Source organism: Sceloporus occidentalis, unplaced genomic scaffold, assembly GCF_023333645.1.
Source record: "Sceloporus occidentalis isolate IW3139 unplaced genomic scaffold, rSceOcc1.0.p SCAF_64, whole genome shotgun sequence".
Classification (NCBI taxonomy): domain Eukaryota; kingdom Metazoa; phylum Chordata; class Lepidosauria; order Squamata; family Phrynosomatidae; genus Sceloporus; species Sceloporus occidentalis.
This window is the reverse complement of record NW_028317044.1, coordinates 1,606,453-1,626,099: the sequence shown is the minus strand read 5'-3', so window position 1 is coordinate 1,626,099 and position 19,647 is coordinate 1,606,453. Positions and strand designations below refer to the sequence as shown.

General features: G+C 44.9%; 1 protein-coding gene across 1 annotated transcript in view; it reads left to right on the top strand.

Annotated features, from left to right (window-relative positions):
• Window positions 1-19,547, top strand: part of LOC149287094 (rab GTPase-binding effector protein 1-like) — a 33,998-nt gene extending 14,451 nt beyond the window's left edge. The window contains exons 7-18 of the mRNA XM_089493257.1: window positions 1,410-1,588; window positions 2,096-2,221; window positions 4,800-5,264; window positions 5,891-5,995; window positions 8,523-8,639; window positions 9,491-9,589; window positions 11,137-11,277; window positions 13,056-13,245; window positions 13,708-13,763; window positions 14,555-14,653; window positions 14,746-14,862; window positions 16,512-19,547. Of these exons, the coding sequence (XP_089349383.1) occupies window positions 1,410-1,588; window positions 2,096-2,221; window positions 4,800-5,264; window positions 5,891-5,995; window positions 8,523-8,639; window positions 9,491-9,589; window positions 11,137-11,277; window positions 13,056-13,245; window positions 13,708-13,763; window positions 14,555-14,653; window positions 14,746-14,862; window positions 16,512-16,613 (1,796 nt within the window). The 3' untranslated portion in view covers window positions 16,614-19,547. The remainder of the gene's footprint in view (window positions 1-1,409; window positions 1,589-2,095; window positions 2,222-4,799; window positions 5,265-5,890; window positions 5,996-8,522; window positions 8,640-9,490; window positions 9,590-11,136; window positions 11,278-13,055; window positions 13,246-13,707; window positions 13,764-14,554; window positions 14,654-14,745; window positions 14,863-16,511) is intronic.
• Window positions 19,548-19,647: the final 100 nt, after the last annotated feature.

Below are 19,647 nucleotides of genomic sequence, written 5' to 3'. Positions count from 1 at the left end.
TATGTTTGCACTGAGTTTCCGCCAGGCAGTTTTTACCGCCTTTGTGGGTTCCCTTCTGGATGACTCCTTCCTCCAAAAGTGGACATTTTGCACTAAAACAAGGAACTCTATAGTCCTCATGCTTCTAAAACATAACCAGAAACATCTATAAGTGGATGTCTCATCATTTAAAGAAAGGGGGAGAAAGATGAAGAAGGATGATCAACATTTTAGGGCTGGTGGATTTTTGTAGCAGAAAACTGTCCCCTGGGTCCATTAAGATGCCCAGCCCTAGTCTTGTATTCTATGTGATAGCATCATACATTCCAGGAAGCTGGTCTTTGCCTGATCTCAGACTTCACAATTATGGTTCCTATTTTTTAATTAGGATTTAAAAATACATTTTGGAGTTCCTAGCTCCCCTCAGTTTGGCATTTCTTTTCTTGCAAAGTAGGCAGTGAACGTTAACACAAATATGTCATAACCGAGAAACAAAAGAAAGCTAATTAATTAAAGTAGGTGAACATTCACAAAGGAACCACAAAGAACAATAGTTTTTAGCTTCTGAGTATTGAGGACAGACTAAACCTATCCAGAACATTGGGTATTTCTAATAATTACCTGAATATAATTTCCAGAATTATAGATTTTGGAAGGACCACAAGGGCTATCTTGCAGGAATCCACAGATAAAACATCTCTGAAATGTGGTTACCCATCCTCTGTTTAAAGATTTCCAAAGAAGAAGAGTCCACCACTCTCTAAGGCAGTCTGTTCCATACTTGAACAGCTCATATTATCAGCAGGTTTCCCCCAATGTTTAGGTGGAATCTAAGCATTTTGCTCCTATTCTATTGTCATTCCTCATTTACAAATGTTTTCTGATCAGATCAAAAATCAAAGGAAGATAGGGAAAAACAGTGGATGCTTATAGATGAAATTGAACCAGTGAGATTTGCCTGTATGTCGACCTGAAAGCCAGCATGGTGTAGTGGTTTGAATGTTGGACTAGGAGTTCAGAAACCAGGGTTTGAATCTCATCTCAGCCATGGAAACCCACTGGGAGGCCTTGGTCCAGTCATACTCTCTCAGCCTCAGAGTATGGCAAAGACAAAGCCCCTCTGAATAAATCTTGCCAAGAAAACTCTGTGACCTTAGTGTGGCCATAAGTTGGAAACGTTCTGAAGGCACGAAACACATATATGCTGACTTCACTATTCAGCAATTGATTCAACAGCCTTACTCATGTTGGGCTCCATTTCAGACCACTCATAAAATGTCCATGTTTGAGGCAGTATAAGTGTATATAGAATTGGGCTCTGATGTACGGCGAGCCATATGGGCAATAGTACATAAATGTAACCACCATTAACTGGGTGAGAATAACAGTTTAACAAATCCACTTGGTTGCCTGTGTCCATTTCCACGCAGTCTGCCATCTACTAGACCAGGAGCGGCAACAGCACAACCAGCTGAAACACACCTGGCAAAAGGCCAACGACCAGTTCTTGGAGTCTCAGCGTTTGCTCATGAGGGACATGCAGTGGATGGAGATGGTCTTGACCTCAGAGCAGCTGCGGCAAGTTGAAGAACTAAAGAAAAAAGACCAGGTTAGTTGCTGTCCCTTTATGGTTGTGGAACCAAGTTTGAGTGCTGACTTTGGTCTTGTGAGCAATGTACAGTGCGCCTGTGGTATACGCGGCTTTGAGCATACGCACTCAAGCCGAGAGGGAGCGCACGGGGCGGCATGTCCCATTTAGATGAATAGGGTGCATGCCCGCCACCGCACACAAGCGCCAATCAAGTGAATGGGGCTCAAGCATAGGCAGAATTCGCCATCCGCGGGGAGGGGGTGTGTCCAGAACAACCATTGTATGAACATGCCTGAGTCTAACTCAAAAAATACATTTTGGAAGGACATCCCCTTCTAGTTTGTAGAAACACTGGAGGCCATGGGTATACCTCTGTTCAAGAATCCTCTGTTGGGTGGAAGGTTGTTTTCCCACAAGCAGCCCTTTCAAAACCTCTATCTTTTGCATGGAGTGTTCTGCTGTAATAACAGATGAGACCAAATGCAAATGAGAGGGGAAAAAGCTTTCATTTACTACTTGTTTTAGGAAGATGAAGAACAACGACGATTACATAAAAGGAAGGAAGACAAACAGAAAAGTGCTGATGAGGAATCTAAAATGACTTGCTCCATAGCCCACGATGAATCCCTTCCACAATTCCCAGCCGAAGAGGTAAAGCCAGTAGTTTGAAATGCATTTCCTTCTTGTAGGGAATTCATGTTGTGGATCAGTGAAGTATTTGTTTTCTCCTGAGATCATCGTTCGAGGTTAGAGTTACTAGGTTTAGTTAGATGACACGGTATACAAAATTGAGAGCCAACAATCATTCTGGCATGGATCTTTTTTTTAGGACTACATATGAGGGTTTTGTATGTAGAGAGATCTTGTAGCACCTTTTGAGACTAACTGAAATCTAACTATAGAAATAGACAAAGACAAAGGGATGAGGAGGAAGTAGAACAAAACAAAACACCAGGACTAGTTCTTAGTTATCGTTCTAATGGGCAGCATCCAACCATTGCTATGTAAAAGACATGGTGTTTGAGTGTTAGACTGGGACTTTGGGAAAATCCTTGCTCAGCCTTGGAGACCAACTGGGTAATTTTGGGCAGGTCTCACTCTCTCAGCCTCAGGGGAAGGCCATGGTGGCAAACCACCTCTGAATAAATCTTTGTCTTGGGTTCACCATAAATGAGAAACAACTTGAAGGCACACAGTATCAGCAGCGTAATATTTGCTAGCCTTTAATGAACGAATAGGTCTGCTAAATGTGAAGCTCCATTGTCAGAGAAGCTTAAGTAGGGTTTAAAAAGAGCAGGGAAGTATTTGCAGGGCCTTGCGTCAGGTTCTGGCAAGAGATTTGGCCCTCTTAGAAATAGGCTAAGAATTTATAGTTGACTCAACAAACAGTTCCAAGTCAGCCTAAAATGGGAGACAGCTGTTTTAGTTCATCCACAGTAAATTCCCATTGATACTGTTTATTTTGTGTGTTTCCTTTGAAATATTCTCTCTCTTCCCCCATCCTCATGTTAGCAGCAAAGCAGGAGACATCAGTTAATGCAGAAGCTTTCTAAAACTTTAATGTTAAAACCTCATTTTAAAAGCTAGCTATATGCACATTACGGATGAAACTTAGACTATAAAGATAATTAAATGTAACCTAAGGCTGCAAGTTATTACAAAGAAACAAAGGAAAGCTGATGTCCTAACAGACTTTTTGGATGTTGACCACTTTCCAGCTGATTTAACTTATCATGACACCAGCCTTCAGCGGATGCTTATTCGTCCCCTGTCATGTCCCTCCAAAATAGCGTCTTATTCTGGCCCTGTTCCACAAATCCGTTGCACAGAGATCTTCTGTTTCGTTACATTTCTGAATTAATTAACCTTTTGGGCCTTGTTTTACATTGTTACATTTATTGTGAAGCCAAATGCTTGGAGCGGCTGGGATTGCTTACATTTTTTTCCTGGCGGTTGGATGCTATAGACTTCCGAGTCTTAATTGAAATTCCCCTTTTCACAAATGAGTTGTGGAATTGAACCTATTTTCCCTCTGCTCTGGGGGCTGAGGTGTGTAGCAGTAGTTCTCAGAGTGGTGTGAGCAGTTGTTACGTGAAACACAGCTCGGTTTCCATGAGTTCCCTGTCCAGTTTTTAGCCTTCATGGTTGGACCAGAAGATGGAACAGTACCCTGCTTCCAGTTTGTCCCAGTGAATCCATAGCCATTTGTTGGGGACAGCACAGTCTATTAATGTCGATGAGTGAGTGGTAGATTAGTGTCAAGACGTTTTTCATTATCTAGCGCCTTTCCCCTAAAGATCTTCAAACACATACTTGGTTTGTGTAGACTTCTTTTTTCTCTTTCACATCCGCTTTGCTGTAGACACGTAATGGCAGCCAGCAATATAAGCATGTTTTGTCTCTTTCATACACTTATTGATGTTGAAAGAGTACTTTTTCCATCCCCGTCTCCGTCCCTAACCCTTCAGAAGTTTTATTGATTTAGGGTGGAAAGGAGGTGGGACCATTTCCTCCAACTGACCAGATTTGACAAGGATAGTCCTTCTTAATCCTGTTGTCCTACTGTTTCAGCTGCTTATAAAGTGTCCCAGTTTATCTGTCCTCCCACTTTCCCTCTTTGTCCTCAGCTTCGTTCAGTTGCTGCAAACTGAGCTCAAACTGTGAAAGTACACTTGTCCCTCATATTCGCTAGGGTTAGGGGCATAAGACCCCCATGAATATGGAAAACCCGCAAATAACTAAAACACCATGCTTTTACCTGAGAGGACACCTCTCTAGGAATCTCTAGGTCCTCCAGTGCAACTCTGTGGCCAACGTCCGACAGACACTGACCATGGAACTACGCCGGAGGAGCTACAAAGGCCTAGTAGAGTATCTCTCTAGGAATCTCTATGTCTTTCAGTGCAACTTTTAGTTAAAGTTGACCACAGAGTTGCACTAGAGGACCTAGATATTCCTAGAGAGAACATATTAATCAAATCCATGAATGATCAAATCCGCAAATGTCTTTAAAAACCTAGCTAAGTTGAGCACTTACAAATCTAAATGGTCAACATCAACAATTATTTTTGTGACTTCTTAACTAACCAATGAACTAGTTAATCTCCACAAATGCTTTCAGCGATGCTGCCGGTCGGACAGGATCAATAGTTGCACTTTTGCATAAGGCAGCTTCTGATCATAAAGCACAAACATTCCCCCTGAGCTGTGTTTTCTCTTTAAATTCTAGGTACATATAAACAGCACCCATGGTTCGGTCCATTCCCTCGATACAGACGCGCTGCTGTCTTCAGGAGAATCTCTCAAGTCAGACAATGACCTGTTTAAAGAAGGGCTGCGTAGAGCGCAGTCAACGGACAGCTTGGGCACGTCGGGGTCCTTGCAGACCAAAACTCTGGGCTTCAACAACAAAGCCAAATCGGCTGGGAATCTCGACGAGTCCGATTTTGGACCGCTGGTGGGGGCGGACTCTATGTTGGAGAACTTTGACACAGCCTCTCTCGGGTCTTTGCAAATGCCCGGTGGATTTATGCTCACCAAAGACCAGGAAAAGGCCATCACGGCCATGACACCGGAGCAGGAAGAGACAGCCTCCCTTCTCTCCAGCATCACGCAGAGCGTAGAAAACGCTTACATGTCTCCTAGCGGTTACCGCTTAGTTAGTGAAATTGAGTGGAATCTCCTCCAGAAAGAGGTAAGCTTGGTATCTATGACCTTCCTCCCATCTGATGAGAGTGGGTTTTGTAGCAAAGGAGAGTTTGTTCACTGCACACGCAAAGCTGCTTTTCCTTACCCAGAGTTTTTAAAACTGGGTCCACAATAGCTTCATTCGCTGTCAGGGTGAAATCCATGTGTCACTTTGGCATTCTCTCATTGAGTTCTGCAGCTTCTCAAGCAGCTAATGACTTTATGGGAGCCAGTGTTGTGTAAGTGGCTTAACTGAGAGACTAAGACTCTGGGAGACCAGGGTTCAGTATGCCAGATGATCATGAAAACCCATTGGGTGACCTTGGTCAAGTCACATTCTCTCAGCCTTAGATGAAAGCAGAGGCAAACTTCCTCTGAAGAAACCTTGTCAAGAAAAACCCAGGATAGAGAGTCAGCATAAGGTTTAAGTCTCTAACCAGGGTTCTTGGAGACTGGAGTTTGAATCTCCACTGTGCCATGGAAACCCATGGTCAAGGCACATTCAGCCTTAGAGGAAAGCAAAAGCATACATCTTGCCAGGAAACCCCTATGATAGGGTTGCTTTAGGGTTGCCCCAAGTCAAAAACGATTTGAAATTGCAAAACAATACTGAATGACCTTTATGTCCTGCAGGTGCAGAATGCTGGGAACAAGCTGGGGCGGCGTTGCGACATGTGCTCTAACTATGAGAAGCAACTTCAGGGGATCCAGATCCAGGAGGCTGAGATGAGGGATCAGGTGAGGGCAGGTTTCTCAGAATGGTTGCTGGTGCAGTTACTCACCCTTGAACTGACTGAACAGTTGAGTTGCTTGCAGAGGGAAAAGGAATCTTGTGGTAAAGTAAATTTGAAAAAGAAAACACAATCCCCACAACAGCTCCATTGTTGGTTCTGACCTTCTGGCAAGATCCTGGCTGTGTTTTGGAAACACTAGGGACTCTGATGGTGAAGTGCTCTGTTGTCTGGGCTCCTTCCCTTAGGACTGTTGCCTAAACCTCCTCTTCTTTATAAACAACAAAAGAGGCACAGAGTTCTTCCTTTAAGCTGCTCGTCTACTAACTCCAGCGTTCAACCTAAGATTCAGCAAATAAGAGCTGCTGAGTTGCATGATCCTGGGCAGTCTTAATGCCAGAAAGGAGGTGTTGCACCACTAACTCAGGACTGGACTGGACTGAGGCATTTGGCTATTGGAGGCAAAGAACAAGATATATCCCCATCCTATTCTTAGAGTTAGTGGTGCAATACTATCCTATAGTTGAAGGCATCAGATAATTCAAGAAGTCTCAGGTCAGGGCACATGGCATGCATCTTTCTCCTTTGGTGGCATGCGCTGGTGTTATCCGACAGTATGCCAGGTAATGTCATATTAAGGACATTGATGGAGGAGGCATTCCCAATCTCCTTGTAACACACCCAACAGAACCCAGCTTCCATGTACTGGAGTGTTTCCCCACATCTGTTTAATAGCCACAAGGAGAATGGCAGGTACCTGGGCATCATTTGGCCACAGTCCTGCAGCCAGGAGAATAAAACAGACATTGGCTTCCCTTCTACAAAATGGCTGTGGGAGCATGCTCAGAATTTTGGAAGCTGCCTTCCAAGTGGTACTTGCTGGCAGAACATCACACTCTTCAAATCTGATGTAGGATCACACCAGTGGCTGCAGTCCTTCACAGCTGAGTTTCATGTAGTGGTTCCGTATGTGGAACTGTGCTACAGTGAGCCTGTGTGGGACCCAGACTTCATGCCCATAGGGTAACACCTACAACTAAGAAGATGGCAGTCTTCTGCCATAGTGATAGAGCATGTCGGAGTGTATTGGTGGGTAGAGCCAGTGCTGCAGTTCTGTCTTTGCTCAGTTTGAAAACCTGGCTTAAAATTGTCTTGCAGGAAGGGGATGTATTATTAAACATCTTGCAAGTGGTAGTCTCTTCCTCCCCTTCTGTGCATATGAGCCATCACTACTGTAAATAAATAAATACATAAATAAATAAGTCTGCTCTTTTGTACATTGCAGGTGAGAGCAGGAGAATCATATCCCCTGTTACAAAACTGGCCACTCAAGATAGTTGTCATCAAACCTGCGATCTTTGCATTTTTCACAAAACCATGGATGACCCAGACAGCACACAACTGAATCCTGACTCAGTCTGTGCCTCCAGCCAATGTTCTTGAATTACTTGCATTCCCACTTTCTGTTTTTGAGGCCTAGGGTTTGTTTACAAGATCAGGTGTACCCCCAGGCTGAGTTTTTCACAGTTGGTTAAACTCAGGATTGGACTCTTGAAAAATTGGCCCTCCCATGATCTGTGCTGTGCTTGCGCCACTGTGCTCACTTTCTCGTGTAATTCACAGGTGAAATGTGGCTGCAGGGGATTCTGCTCTCCACTCGCCTTTGCACACCAGTGATAACAACTCTGCTATTGTTTACACGAGAGGTGGGTCAAGAGCCCCGGCCTTTGGGTAGGAGCTCCTTTCCTCTCTTTCAACTCTCTTCAGCCTCCAATTCACCTTTTCAAAAAGTTTTTTTAAAGTCGGAGGTCGAAGAGAGTTTTGGGGTTGTTATCTCTTGGTAACTGGTCATGTAGACAAGCCCTTGGCAAGCAGATATCTTTTCTAAAAAAGTTTAACCATTCAGTTTGCTTCCACTTTGTACATAGTTATACCTTCAGCTGGCATTTTTGACATAGTCAGTTTTAAACTCCATAAACTGGTGTTGGAGAAGAAAAAGCACATTCTACATTGTAAAGTCAAAGGCTTTCATGGCCAGGAGCCATAGTTTTTTGTGGGTTTTCTGGGCTATGTGGCCATGTTCTAAAAGAGTTTATTCCTGACGTTTCGCCAGCATCTGTGGCTGGCATCTTCAGAGAATGCATCTCTTCAGAGATGCTGGCAAAGCATCAGGAATAAACTCTTCTAGAACATGCCCACATGGCCCGAAAAACCCACAAAAATCTACACTCTACTTTATTCCCATTAAAGATGCACAAAGCAGTGACATAATTCTGTGACATTAAAGGGGGGAAATGCAAGCAATTCTCTCCCCTGCCCTACTTTCTAGGGAAAGAATTCACAATTCACTACTGTTCCTTTCTTCTTGTCTCCCAAGAACTGGAGGCCATGGCTTTACAGAAGGTCAGAGACAGCACCCATGAGCACGGTCACGAGGTGGTGGTGGCCTGCTGTTATTTTCAGCCTTTTCATAGCTTTTGTCCTCTTTCCAGAAGAAGGGAGGTTTATGCTGTTCTCTGTCCCTGACTGCATAGGTGAAGAAACTTCAGGCAATGTTGAGGCAGGCCAATGACCAGCTCGAGAAAACAATGCGGGAGAAGCAGGAGCTGGAAGAGTACATGAAACAAACCACAGAAGACTCTGAAAACCAGGTATGGGAAGGAATAAAATATGAGTGAGATTCAAGGGTCCTCAGCTTTAAGATTTGGCTAGAGCAGAAGTTGGGCATGTAGTTTGGCTCCAATGGCCACTCTTGGGACCCCCAGGATCACCACTGAGCTATACCACTGTGGTCACCATGTTGAACAAGCAGAAGTAGCTGTTCCGAGTCACTGAAGAGGGTGCATCAAGGTGCAGAAGTGCATTTTAAGTGTTTTGGGGAAGGGTATAGCACTCAAAGATACAGTCATGTTAGTCTTTAAAATCAGTATGCAAAGGTATCTTGTAGCATCTTTGACACTGACTGAAAGAAAGAAGTTGGCAGCATGAGCTTTCATAGACTTCAGTCTGCTCCTCAGATACATTTGGTGGAGTGGAAAGCCAGGGCCAGACCTATGTGTGTAATTCATGTGTGAGAATGTCAATTCAAATTCAAAATCCATTGTGTATGGAAAAGAAATGGCAGATGGGGATGTCAGCCAAACATTTTGGGAAAAGGTGTGGACGGATGTAGGAGGCTTCTCCCTCCCCACCGACAGACCCCTTGAATCCTTACTCCTGCTCTAAAGGTATTCCTTCTAGGGAGGTCTTTCCAGCACTGTCTCTTTATACCCTCTTGTACGTTGTAGATTATTTCAGGGCATGTTCTTTCAACAGGGGTGGGAGTCACGTATGCCCTTACAGATGTTGTTGGACTGCAACTTCCAGTAGCCCTAGCCAGCACAACCAAATGTGAAGAACACTGGGAGTTGCAATTGAACAGCATCCTGAGAACCACACAATGTCCATCCTTGTTCTAAATCTTGAAGCATCTTACCCACTGTGTTCTCCTCCATTTTGACAGATCTCATCACTTACCATTAGAGTTCAAGAATCCGAAAGCTTACTTGGTGAACTGCAGCAGGCTTTTTCTCAGGCAAAGAGAGATGTCCAGGACCAAATGGTAAAGAAATGTAGACTTTTGACAGTTTCAATTTTAAAATACAAATTCTCACAGTCTCCTCGCCAATGATTTCCCCAAAGGATATTTCATATAGTATCATGATAGGTTTCTGTCCTGTGGCCTGAGGCGCATAAAGGAATCCAGCAATATGGCCAGAGTTTGGGGCCAGCAGTGACCTGTCCTCCGCACTGTGTTGCTTGTCTGAGGAAAGGAAAAGAAGGATGCTCTTTCCCATAACCGTTTGACTAGGAGAATGGTTGGGAGTCCAAGGCTTCCGTTGGATGGGTTTCCCATATCCCCCCAAGCACCTGCCTGGATTTGCTTGATAGTTGCAGTGGCCTAACAGATACAGAGTGGCGACTAAAATGGTGAAGGGTCTGGAAACCATGCCCTATGAGGAAAGACTCAGGGGCTGGGGATGTTTAGCCTGGAGAAGAGAAGGTTAAGAGGTGATATGATAGCCCTGTTTAAATACTTGAAGTGATGTCATATTGAGGAAGGAGCAAGCTTCTTTTCTGCTGCTCCAGAGACTAGGACCCGGAGCAATGGATGCAAGCCACAGGAAAACAGATTCCAGCTTAACATTAGGAGGAACTTCCTGACAGTAAGGGCTGTTCGACAGTGGAACACACTCCTTCTTCAGAGTGTAGTGGAGTCTCCTTCCCTGGAGGTCTTTAAACAGAGGCTGGATGGCCATCTGTCGGGGGTGCTTTGATTGTGAGTTCCTGCATGGCAGAATGAGGTTGGACTGGCTGGCCCTTACGGTCTCTTCCAACTCTATAATTCTATATTTCTGATGATCTTAGGAACCGAGACACCGCTCCTCTATGGTTGGGGGTCACCACAATATGAGGAACTGTATTGTAGTGGCATTAGGAAGGTTGAGAGCCACTGCTCTAGGGGAACCCATATTCTGGCCGCTTCTTATTATTTAGATCTCCAGTGAAATGCACTTTGTAGCTGCTCTTTCTTAGAGTTAGGAGTTATCGTTTTCACTTCATCTAATTAGATTCCTCTGTTTGTTTGGAATTAAGTCAGGTCGGATTGTTGTTAGAGCCTGCCTGTTGCAACTGATGCCGTGTCCGGTGTTAAAGCCGTTAAAGCTATTAAATGGCAAAGCTATTTGAGGTAACTGAGAACTTTCACCTTGAAAAGGAGCAAAGGCACCTTTTGGAGCAAGGAAATCCCCAAGGGTCTTTTCTTTCTTTCTTTCTTTCTTTCTTCAAGGAACATGCTGACTGTTGCACAGGCAACCTGTAACACGGCTGATCTTTGGTGGTGGTTTTTAACATTTGCCTTAACATTTGATTCGCCCTAAAGGACTTTGAAGTCATTTTTGTTTTCCCACTCCAAGGAAAGAGGTGACAAAAAGTCAGGGAGAGGGTCAGAGGCACTCTCCTCCCTGGTCTTTTCCCTTGTTTTTCCCACGGCCTGTTTTTTTCACCTTGGTTTGCATCCTTTCCAAATGCTGAGAATGAAATGTGACTTGAGGGAAAGGTCATTTTGGAAGCTGTGGTTTTAAGTCTGTGTTTGTTTGTTCACCGGAGGCTGTCCTGATGCAGTCGAGGGAACATGTCTCCGAGGAGCTGACAAGGCTGCAGAGAGACAACGAAAGCCTTCAGGGGAAACATTGCCTCCACGTCTCTTTGCAGCAGGCCGAGAACTTTATCCTACCAGAATCTGGAGAGGTAGGACATTTCTGGATTGATTTTAAATGGAGTACTTTTGTGTGTGACCACAAGACCCACCATGGTGGTTTGAGACCAGAGTTTCCAGCTATGGAAATCCCCAAGGTAACTTTGGGAAAGTCACACTTTCTCAGCCTTGAGAGGAAGGCAATGGTGGTGAACCACTCTGACCAAATGCCACGGAAACCCTGAGAGATGTTGGGTCCCTGTAAGACAAAAGCGTCCTGAAGGCACAAAACAACAACAGTATAGTGGAGCCCCCACTGTTTGAGATGGGGGGAAACTACAAGTTTTTATTTCCTACCTGCCTCTCCTCACAGGGTACAACATAGTTAAAACACAATCATTACATAAAATACACATATTAAGCTGCATAAAATACATATATTAAGAGATCTATGCAATATCGATATTACAATACATAAAATTCATATTTAAAATTCATGATTAAAAACTGCCTGGATAGGCCTGCCGGAAGAGATGGGTCTTCAAAAGTGTCTTATATTCCGACCGCTGGTTTAGCTGTCAGATCTCTTCCGGCTGGTCATTCCACAGTTTTGTACACTTCAAAATACACTTCACAATCACTTCAGTCTCCTTTTATACACCATGTGGTGAAATGTTTGCTCTGAAGGAAGGCCTGCGAAATAAAACCCTTCTCTCTCTCTTCTCAGATCCCATTACATCTGGTAAAATGCCTTAGTGGTCCCATTATATAGCAACCTATTTCTCTCATTCCCAGCGTCTTAGGCACACATTTCTCTAATGTTTCAGTTTGCAAGATCAGTGCTGGAAGTGTTGCTCGGTTCCTTTATTTTTTCAAACTTCCACCTTCCTGAGGCTGTTAAAAGGTCCCAAGGGCCCCATCATTTTCTTATGTCCCAGATGCATTATGTCAGCAACAGCCAGGAGTGCATTTGCACACTTGAGACCAGTGCACCCGCTGCTCTCATTGCTGGAGAAGTTAGATTGGGCCACGGTGACACATGGCTTCATTACGTTGCATTTTACATGAGGTTGTCTTTGGAACTTTAGCAGGTCTAAGTTTCTGCAGCCAGAATGCTAACTGGAGGGCTGTGCAGATGTGCCAGATACCATGTGCCAAGCCTCTGGTATCCTGCTCCTGGTTTCAACCTGGTTCAGCCCCCAAGGCTGGCACAGTGTTTACACACTCACCTGTCACCATACCATGGGCCAGTTATTCTTTGGAGATCCTTTGTGTCTTTACTGTATTCTTTTCTTCTTCTGTCATTTCTTAAAATCAATGTCGGCTCACCCAAATCAATGTAAGCTTGTCCCTCCATATTCACTAGGGTTAGGGGGCACAAGACCCCAGTGAATATGGAAAAACACAAATAACAAAAAAGCCACCATGTTTTTACCTGAGAGGACCCCTCTCTAGGAATCTCTAGGTCCTCCAGTGCAATTCTGTGGTTAATGTCCGACAGACACTGACCATAGAACTACGCTGGAGGAGCTACAAATGCCTAGTAGACTATTCTCTCTAGGAACCTTGAAGTCTTTCAGTGCAACGTTTAGTTAAAGTTGACCATAGAGTTGCACTGGAGGACCTAGAGATCCCTAGAGAGAACATATTAATCAAATCTGTGAATAATCAAATCCGCAAATATCAAAGCCTCAAATATGGAGCCATGAGTGTATTATTAGTATTAGTATTAGTATTTTAATGTAAGGCTCTGAACATTGTGTGTGTCAATGGGGTGGTGGTAAGAAAGGGCAGCGTTTTGGGTTTTTTAATATGTGAGCCTTTCTTTCAGGAACTCCGTGAACTGGTCCTCAAGTACCGCGAAGATATCATTAGCGTACGGACAGCGGCAGATCACCTGGAAGAAAAACTGAAGGCAGAGATTTTGTTCTTGAAAGAGCAGATTCAAGCTGAGCAGTGTTTAAAAGAGAATATAGAAGAGACTCTGCAGCTAGAAATAGAGAACTGCAAAGAGGAGATAGGTAAGAGGAGAAGAGCGCCTGGAGCTGGGGGTAACAAACTGCCAGAGTAGGAACGTAACCTTGGGCTGGAAGGCCACTGCTGACCTGGTTGTGTGGCAGCATTCACTGGATTTATAGAGCACATTTTAAGTGCTCAGTACTCTGTTATCTCTGCAACTCCCTAAAACAAGCCCATGAGAGAGTCTATCATTATTGCCGCCATAGCAAGGGCCACACAGCAGGGATCGGCAACGCATAGGCTTCAGTGGGCCACTGTCAGGGGCTATGGGGCTGCTTGCCCCCCGGAAACCTTGGAGGATTGTACATCCATCAAAGGTTGACTTCCTTTTACCTTTGTGTTAGAAGAAAGGCCTTCCTTGCCCTAAAATGGCTCGGGAGGCCCCAAAACGGATAGTATTGCAACCCCGGCAGGCATTTAGTGGCTCCTCAAGGAGCTTACATTCTCTTTCCCTTCTCTTGCAGCTGCTGCTTCCAGTCTAAAAACAGAACTGGAGAGAATAAAAGCAGAGAAGGAGCAGGTAAGGGCTCCTCCATCCAGACACCTCCAGAGACGCTCATGAGACTCTCCCCCTCCTTTGATGGGGAGGATGGGAATTATAGTCTAGCACATGGTTGGGGGAGATGATGCTGCAGCAAAGAAATGAAAGGAATCTTCTAGTTCTATGCCTTTTTTTGTCTTTGGTTGTACTGGTCACCTATAGAATTGTAACTGCTTTGGAAGACTTGGCCACAGACCATAGTTCCCTTGTGATGCTGTATGCTCCTAGAAATCAGAACCCTATCTTTTCCCTAAGATGTAATTGTCAATGAACTTTTTAAAAATTGGCCCAGGGAAAGAGAGGGAGAAATGGGAAGTTTTGAAGGAATATATCTAAGAGATTCTTCATCATGCGGTTTCTCCCTTTGTGGCTTTTTCTCACAAAGGAATTATTCTGTTGATGTGGAATAGTAAACTTGAGCCTCGTGGACAGAGCCAGCCTGCCTTTTTCACAGGTATCCAAAATTCAAGCTACCAATCCGGTGCCTTTCTGCAGGTTGTGCCCTGTACCTTGCATCCCACTCCGCTCATTCTATATAGGCCCTGATAGTGTGCCAGTTAAAGGAACGTAAAGTCCTTAACATAAGACGGGCAGAGGAGATGAGAAGAAAAGTCTCCAGTCATGGTGGCTTCTCCCAGTTGGTTTTATGGGCACCAGCAGTGAACTCTTTCCATCTAGTTTTAGAAAGGCAAAGAAAGGAACCAGGCAGGGCACCTGGTGGCCATACCCAGTTTATATCCTATTTAGATTTGCTCTTCGATTTTTCACAGTTGGAGTCTGCCTTGAAAGAAAAAATGCAGCAGTTAGAAGGCTTCCAGGAAAGGAAAAACAGCCTTGAAGAGCAGTTGAAGAAGGAGGCAGCTGCAAAGGTACCAGTGGTTGAGGAAGAATGGGGTGGGTACATGTCTGCCTGTGTCTCTTGTCTCTTGGATATAAAATTCAGGATTGTTTCTTGGTTCAGGCTAATCTTGAGCAGCTGATGTTTGAGGAGAAGAGCAAAGCACAGCGGCTGCAGACAGAGCTGGATGTCAGCGAGCAAGTACAGAGAGATTTTGTAAAGCTATCTCAGACCCTTCAGGTAAGGTTGTCCTCTGGGACCTGGACAGATGGAACACGGGAGGGGTTTTCTGTACTATGTCTGAGAAACGACTTGTTGTCCCTTAGACAGTGTTGGGCAACTCAGTTTTCATGGAAGTTCAGTGTAGTCACAGCTGGTCTACCTGGGGAGTTCCCAGTATTTGGGCTGTCCTACATACAGGTAACTCCTATATCAGTGTTGAGCAACTGTATGGGCGCCAGAGGCAGTTGTCCCCCACATTCCCTCTGAAGGCCACACACTCCTCTAGCTAGCACAAAGACCACCCATTTCCCTCTGCAGTCCCTCTCAAAATGGTGAGAAGTGGCATTCCCAGTCCTGGGAAAAGAGCGGGATACAAATTTATTAGAATCATAGAGTTGGAAGAGACCACAAGGGTCATCCAGTACAGCCCCCTGCCATGCAGGAAATCACAATCAAAGCATCCCTGACAGATGGCCATCCATCCTTTGCTTAAAGACCTCCAAGGAAGGAGACTCCACTACACTCTGAGGAAGGAGTGTGTTCCACTGTTGAATAGCTCTTACTCTCAGGAAGGTCCTCCTAATGTTGAAGTGGAATCTCTTTTCCTGTAGCTTGTATCCATTGCTCTATGTCCTGTTCTCTGGAGCAGCAGAAAAGAAGCTTGCTCCCTCCTCAATATGCCATCCCTTCAAGTATTTAAACAGGGCTGTCATATCACCTCTTAACTTTCTCTTCTCCAGGCTAATCATCCCCAGTTCCCTAAGTCGTTCCTCATAGGGCATGGTTTCCAGACCCTTCACCATTTTAGTCACCCTCCTTTGGACACGCTCCAGTTTCCTAATGAGATTAGAGTCCCTCCCTTCTCAGATATTGCCTTTTTGGGGAATACACATCATATAACCTCAATTTTTTGACTTTGTGGCCTTTGTCATGTGGTGGCCACCTAAGTCCAGAGTGGATTCTCTCAGCATCGAATTTAATGCCCCTGCCTGCTCCCTTTGGAAGAGCTCTGGGGAAGGCAAATAATCCACAGCTCTTTTGCAGTGATGAGTAAAAATGCCCTTGTTGAGCGTTGCTCTCAAAGCAGAGCCAGGAATTCTCTTCCTCCTCTCCAACAAAAATGGCCGCCCTTCTGTTCTGATCTGTATGGAGCTGTGAGATAGGGTGGCCATAAACCAGAGTCAACTTGAAGGCACATAATACCAATATTACAGCAGTAGACTTAAACAGAGGTGTTTCAACCCCACTTTCTCAGTTTAATATTTGTTTCCATTAATGGGAAACGTAGGAAAGCCAATGTGGTGTAGTAGTTTGGGTGCTGGGCTAGGCCTAGGACAGGGTTGACATCCCCTCTCAGCTGTGGAAACTCACTGGTTGCTCTTGAGCAAATCACACTCTCTCAGCCTCAGAGGAAAGCAATGATAAACTAACTATGGAGAATTGTTAATGAGAAAAGCCCGTGATAGGTTCACCTTAGGGCTGCCTAAATTAGAAATGATTTGGAAGACACATCAACCTCAATATCCCACCTAAGTGTGTCTTCTTAGTGGTCATTTCTAACTTTGGCTCCAGGTGGTTAATCTGCTGGTTTTTACAGCTTGCAAGTCCCCCTTGCGGGTTACTCTTTACCTATTCCCCCTTTTCCGACGCCTGCTTTTTCTGCTCAGGTCCAGTTGGAACGGATCCGGCAGGCCGACTCCCTGGAGAGAATCTGCGCCATCCTCAACGACACGAAACTGACAGACATTAACCAGCTGCCCGAAACATGACACCCACGGTAGCAAGGCTCTGAGGCTGCCTCTTTGGGGTGTTTTTCCCCCCTTCCCGAAAAACTCATCTTTATAGCGAAACGTTTAATAATAATAATTATTTAACTCTTTAACTGAAAAGAGCAGAAGATGATGGCACAAGGAGGGAGAACAGTGGTCCAGGCTGTGTGTGTTTCCAGGAGGGAGAGGCGGTTTTGCGTGAGGGCGAGAAAACGACAAGACTGAAAGCCATGCAGGGATGCTTTCGGGGTGTCTGTCCTCGGTGGGCTCAGGCGTTTCTGGGTCGCTGCCCTCTTCTTTTCCTTCACTTTCCCCTTGACAAAGCAGGTCTCCATCCTATTCTCTCTTCTTCCCCTTGTACAAAAAACTTATTAAGGTCAAGGAATCTGCTGGAAGTCAATCCCTCTCTCCCTCTTCTTCCCCAATTCCTTTTGACGTGAAGCTGTTGACCTGCACCCTACCAGCGACTGGATGGTCACCAACAGTATTTAGCCAGGGCAGGAGGGTTATAGTAAGCTATGTCAGTATTTTATATTAAAATATGGATTGTTTTCAGGACGCTGGGATTTGGGTTGGGGGTTTTTCTAGCTCGGTGCACTTTTTGTCTTGTGTTTTTCAGTGGCAGAAGAGCCCTGTTTGCAGTTGGGAAATAGTGACAAACAGGACATCGGAGTAGGTGGGATCAGAGGGAAAGGATGGGGCTTGGCTGAGGGAAATTAATCCACTTGGGGGGGATCACTTAGAAAAGGGGATAGAAATCTCCTAGCCACCTGAATTCTTAGAGGGAGACTTCGAAAGCAAAAACACCCGGCAGGTAAAGCGGACAGTGCCTTCATCTCAGAAACGGGAGCTGGCGATTTCCAGCCCAAGCTGAGCAAGAAAATCAAGAGCCTTTCCTTATTGGATTCCTTGTTTCTTTAGCGATACGGAGGTGATTATGGTTCCCCCATCTTCTGAGAAGTTGCATGGGTTTTTAGTTTGGAAAGAACCGGGGGATAAAAATGGCGCAGTGCCTTGGGACCGTCGACTCTGAGGCAGAACCGGTGTCAAGCTGGACCGCTTGGTCTTGCTGTAGTCCCACTGAAGTTCTTGAATTCAGAACCAGGTCTTCAGGCTTAGGTCCGTCGAGTGGGACTCCAGTCAGGCATTGCTTGCTCTGGATCTGACCCTTTTGAGAGAACGGGAACAGAAGTTGGGCTCTGCAAAACTGAAAGTGTTTTTGATTCATTTCCGTCAGCATGAACCCGTGAGTCTCTCTGTATCGGTAAGAGTTTACAGCTTCCTACTGAGTGCATCTTTTCAAGATAAGGCACATGTGTGTACAGTAGTTGAGGACTACAATCTGTGCCATTCTGATCCCGTTCCCATTTCGAGTGGTAGCACCAATGGCCTTTTAAAAAGTGGTGAGTTGCAAGTGTTTTTCTACTTCTCTTGCTCCCCAAAGGCAAGCCATTGACTTAAATTATGTTCACAATAGGCAAGCAGCTATTGGTTTAAGCGCCACTCGGTATCTCGGTATTGGCAAAGGCACAGGATAAATAATGCCAGAGTTTAGGCTTAGTGTTTTGGGTGGAGGCACAGTCAGTCACTGGAGCATTTCTATAGGTTTCACCTTAAAGCACCTGGCAGCGATGGACCCAACCATGGGGAAGCTTTGGGTAAGGTGAAGGAAGGCTTTCCCCTTCTTAAGCTCAGTTTGAGTCCTTAATGTGGTCCTTGGGATTTTTAGGGGAGGAATTCCCCCCCACCACACACTTTTCTTAATCTTGCTCATGGCATCTCGACCCTTGCGAGATGCCCTTCAAATACTTGGGTTTGGAGAGTCTTCTGGGGAAGCATCTCTTGACAGAAAGGTCAGCTTCACTCAACACTTTTGTTTTAAAGCATGGCTTAAAACTATGTAATTTGGGTCTGGTTTAATGAACTACGATAAGCCACTTCAGTGCTCTGCCCAGTTTTGGAACGGAAGACCAATACTGTGCGAGACCAAGGGCTTAGCTTAACTGTCTTCACAACCACAACCAAGCCTAGAACTACTCCAAATACAGCTTCAGGAAGAACATTTTCAACTACTCTGCCAGAGAGGAGGAAGCAGTGAATAGAACAGCAGTGCTAGATGTAAAAACTTTGTAGTCCTAACTTAAACTGTAACGGATATCGACAGTACCTTGCTTAAATTCAGAAGCCCTCGAATCCCAAACTGCCCACAAGATTATTTATTTGAGGCCGCCCGCTCAGCCGCATACTTTTTAAAAGGGAAAATAATTGAGCAACAGCTAGTTGGACGGTGGACTTTGCGGCCTTTCACCATTTTTGTTTTCGGTTTTAAAGGGAAAGCTGTGCCCACCTCGTTCTAGCGTTCCTGGCTCTCTTGCCGGAAGGGACTCTGTAACTTAGAACCTTGGCTTTCCGTCTCTAGCGACTATGAATGGACAGGGGCCTAATAATACAGCCACAGCTGCATTGATTTCGGGAACAGGGGCTGCTGCGTTGCAGAACGTAGGAGGAGAGAAGCCGGCAGGTTTTAGCTCTGTTCTGTATACTTGTACAGTCTTAATATGTGCAACATAGAAGTTCTTACAGCATGTGTAATAATACTTAACTGTTAACCCCTTTTAACTTTGGTGGTTCTTGTGGCATCACTAGACAACCTCTCAAAAGCATGGGTTTGGCCAAGGAGAAGGGTGGGGAGACAGGGAAGTCGATACAGAAAACCCCCCTTTTTTTCTATTAAAGCCTTTCGATTTCACCGCAGGAGCATTTGGGATTATGCTGTGTTCCAACAAAACCAAGCCACTGGTGTCCTGTGAAACTGTGGATGTAGAATTCTCCTGTCTACTGAATTAAAATAAACTGTAACCATTTGTTAACTGTATTGAAGGTGTATCCTTAAAGAAGTGTTCCAAATTAAAGGAGGAAATAATAATAATAATAAAAGGTCTTACGTGATTCTTCTCAGACCCCTTCGCCGACAGAAACAGACGCTGCGCGAAATCACTTCTGGGCGACTGCGCCCCACTGGCCTCTCCGCTGA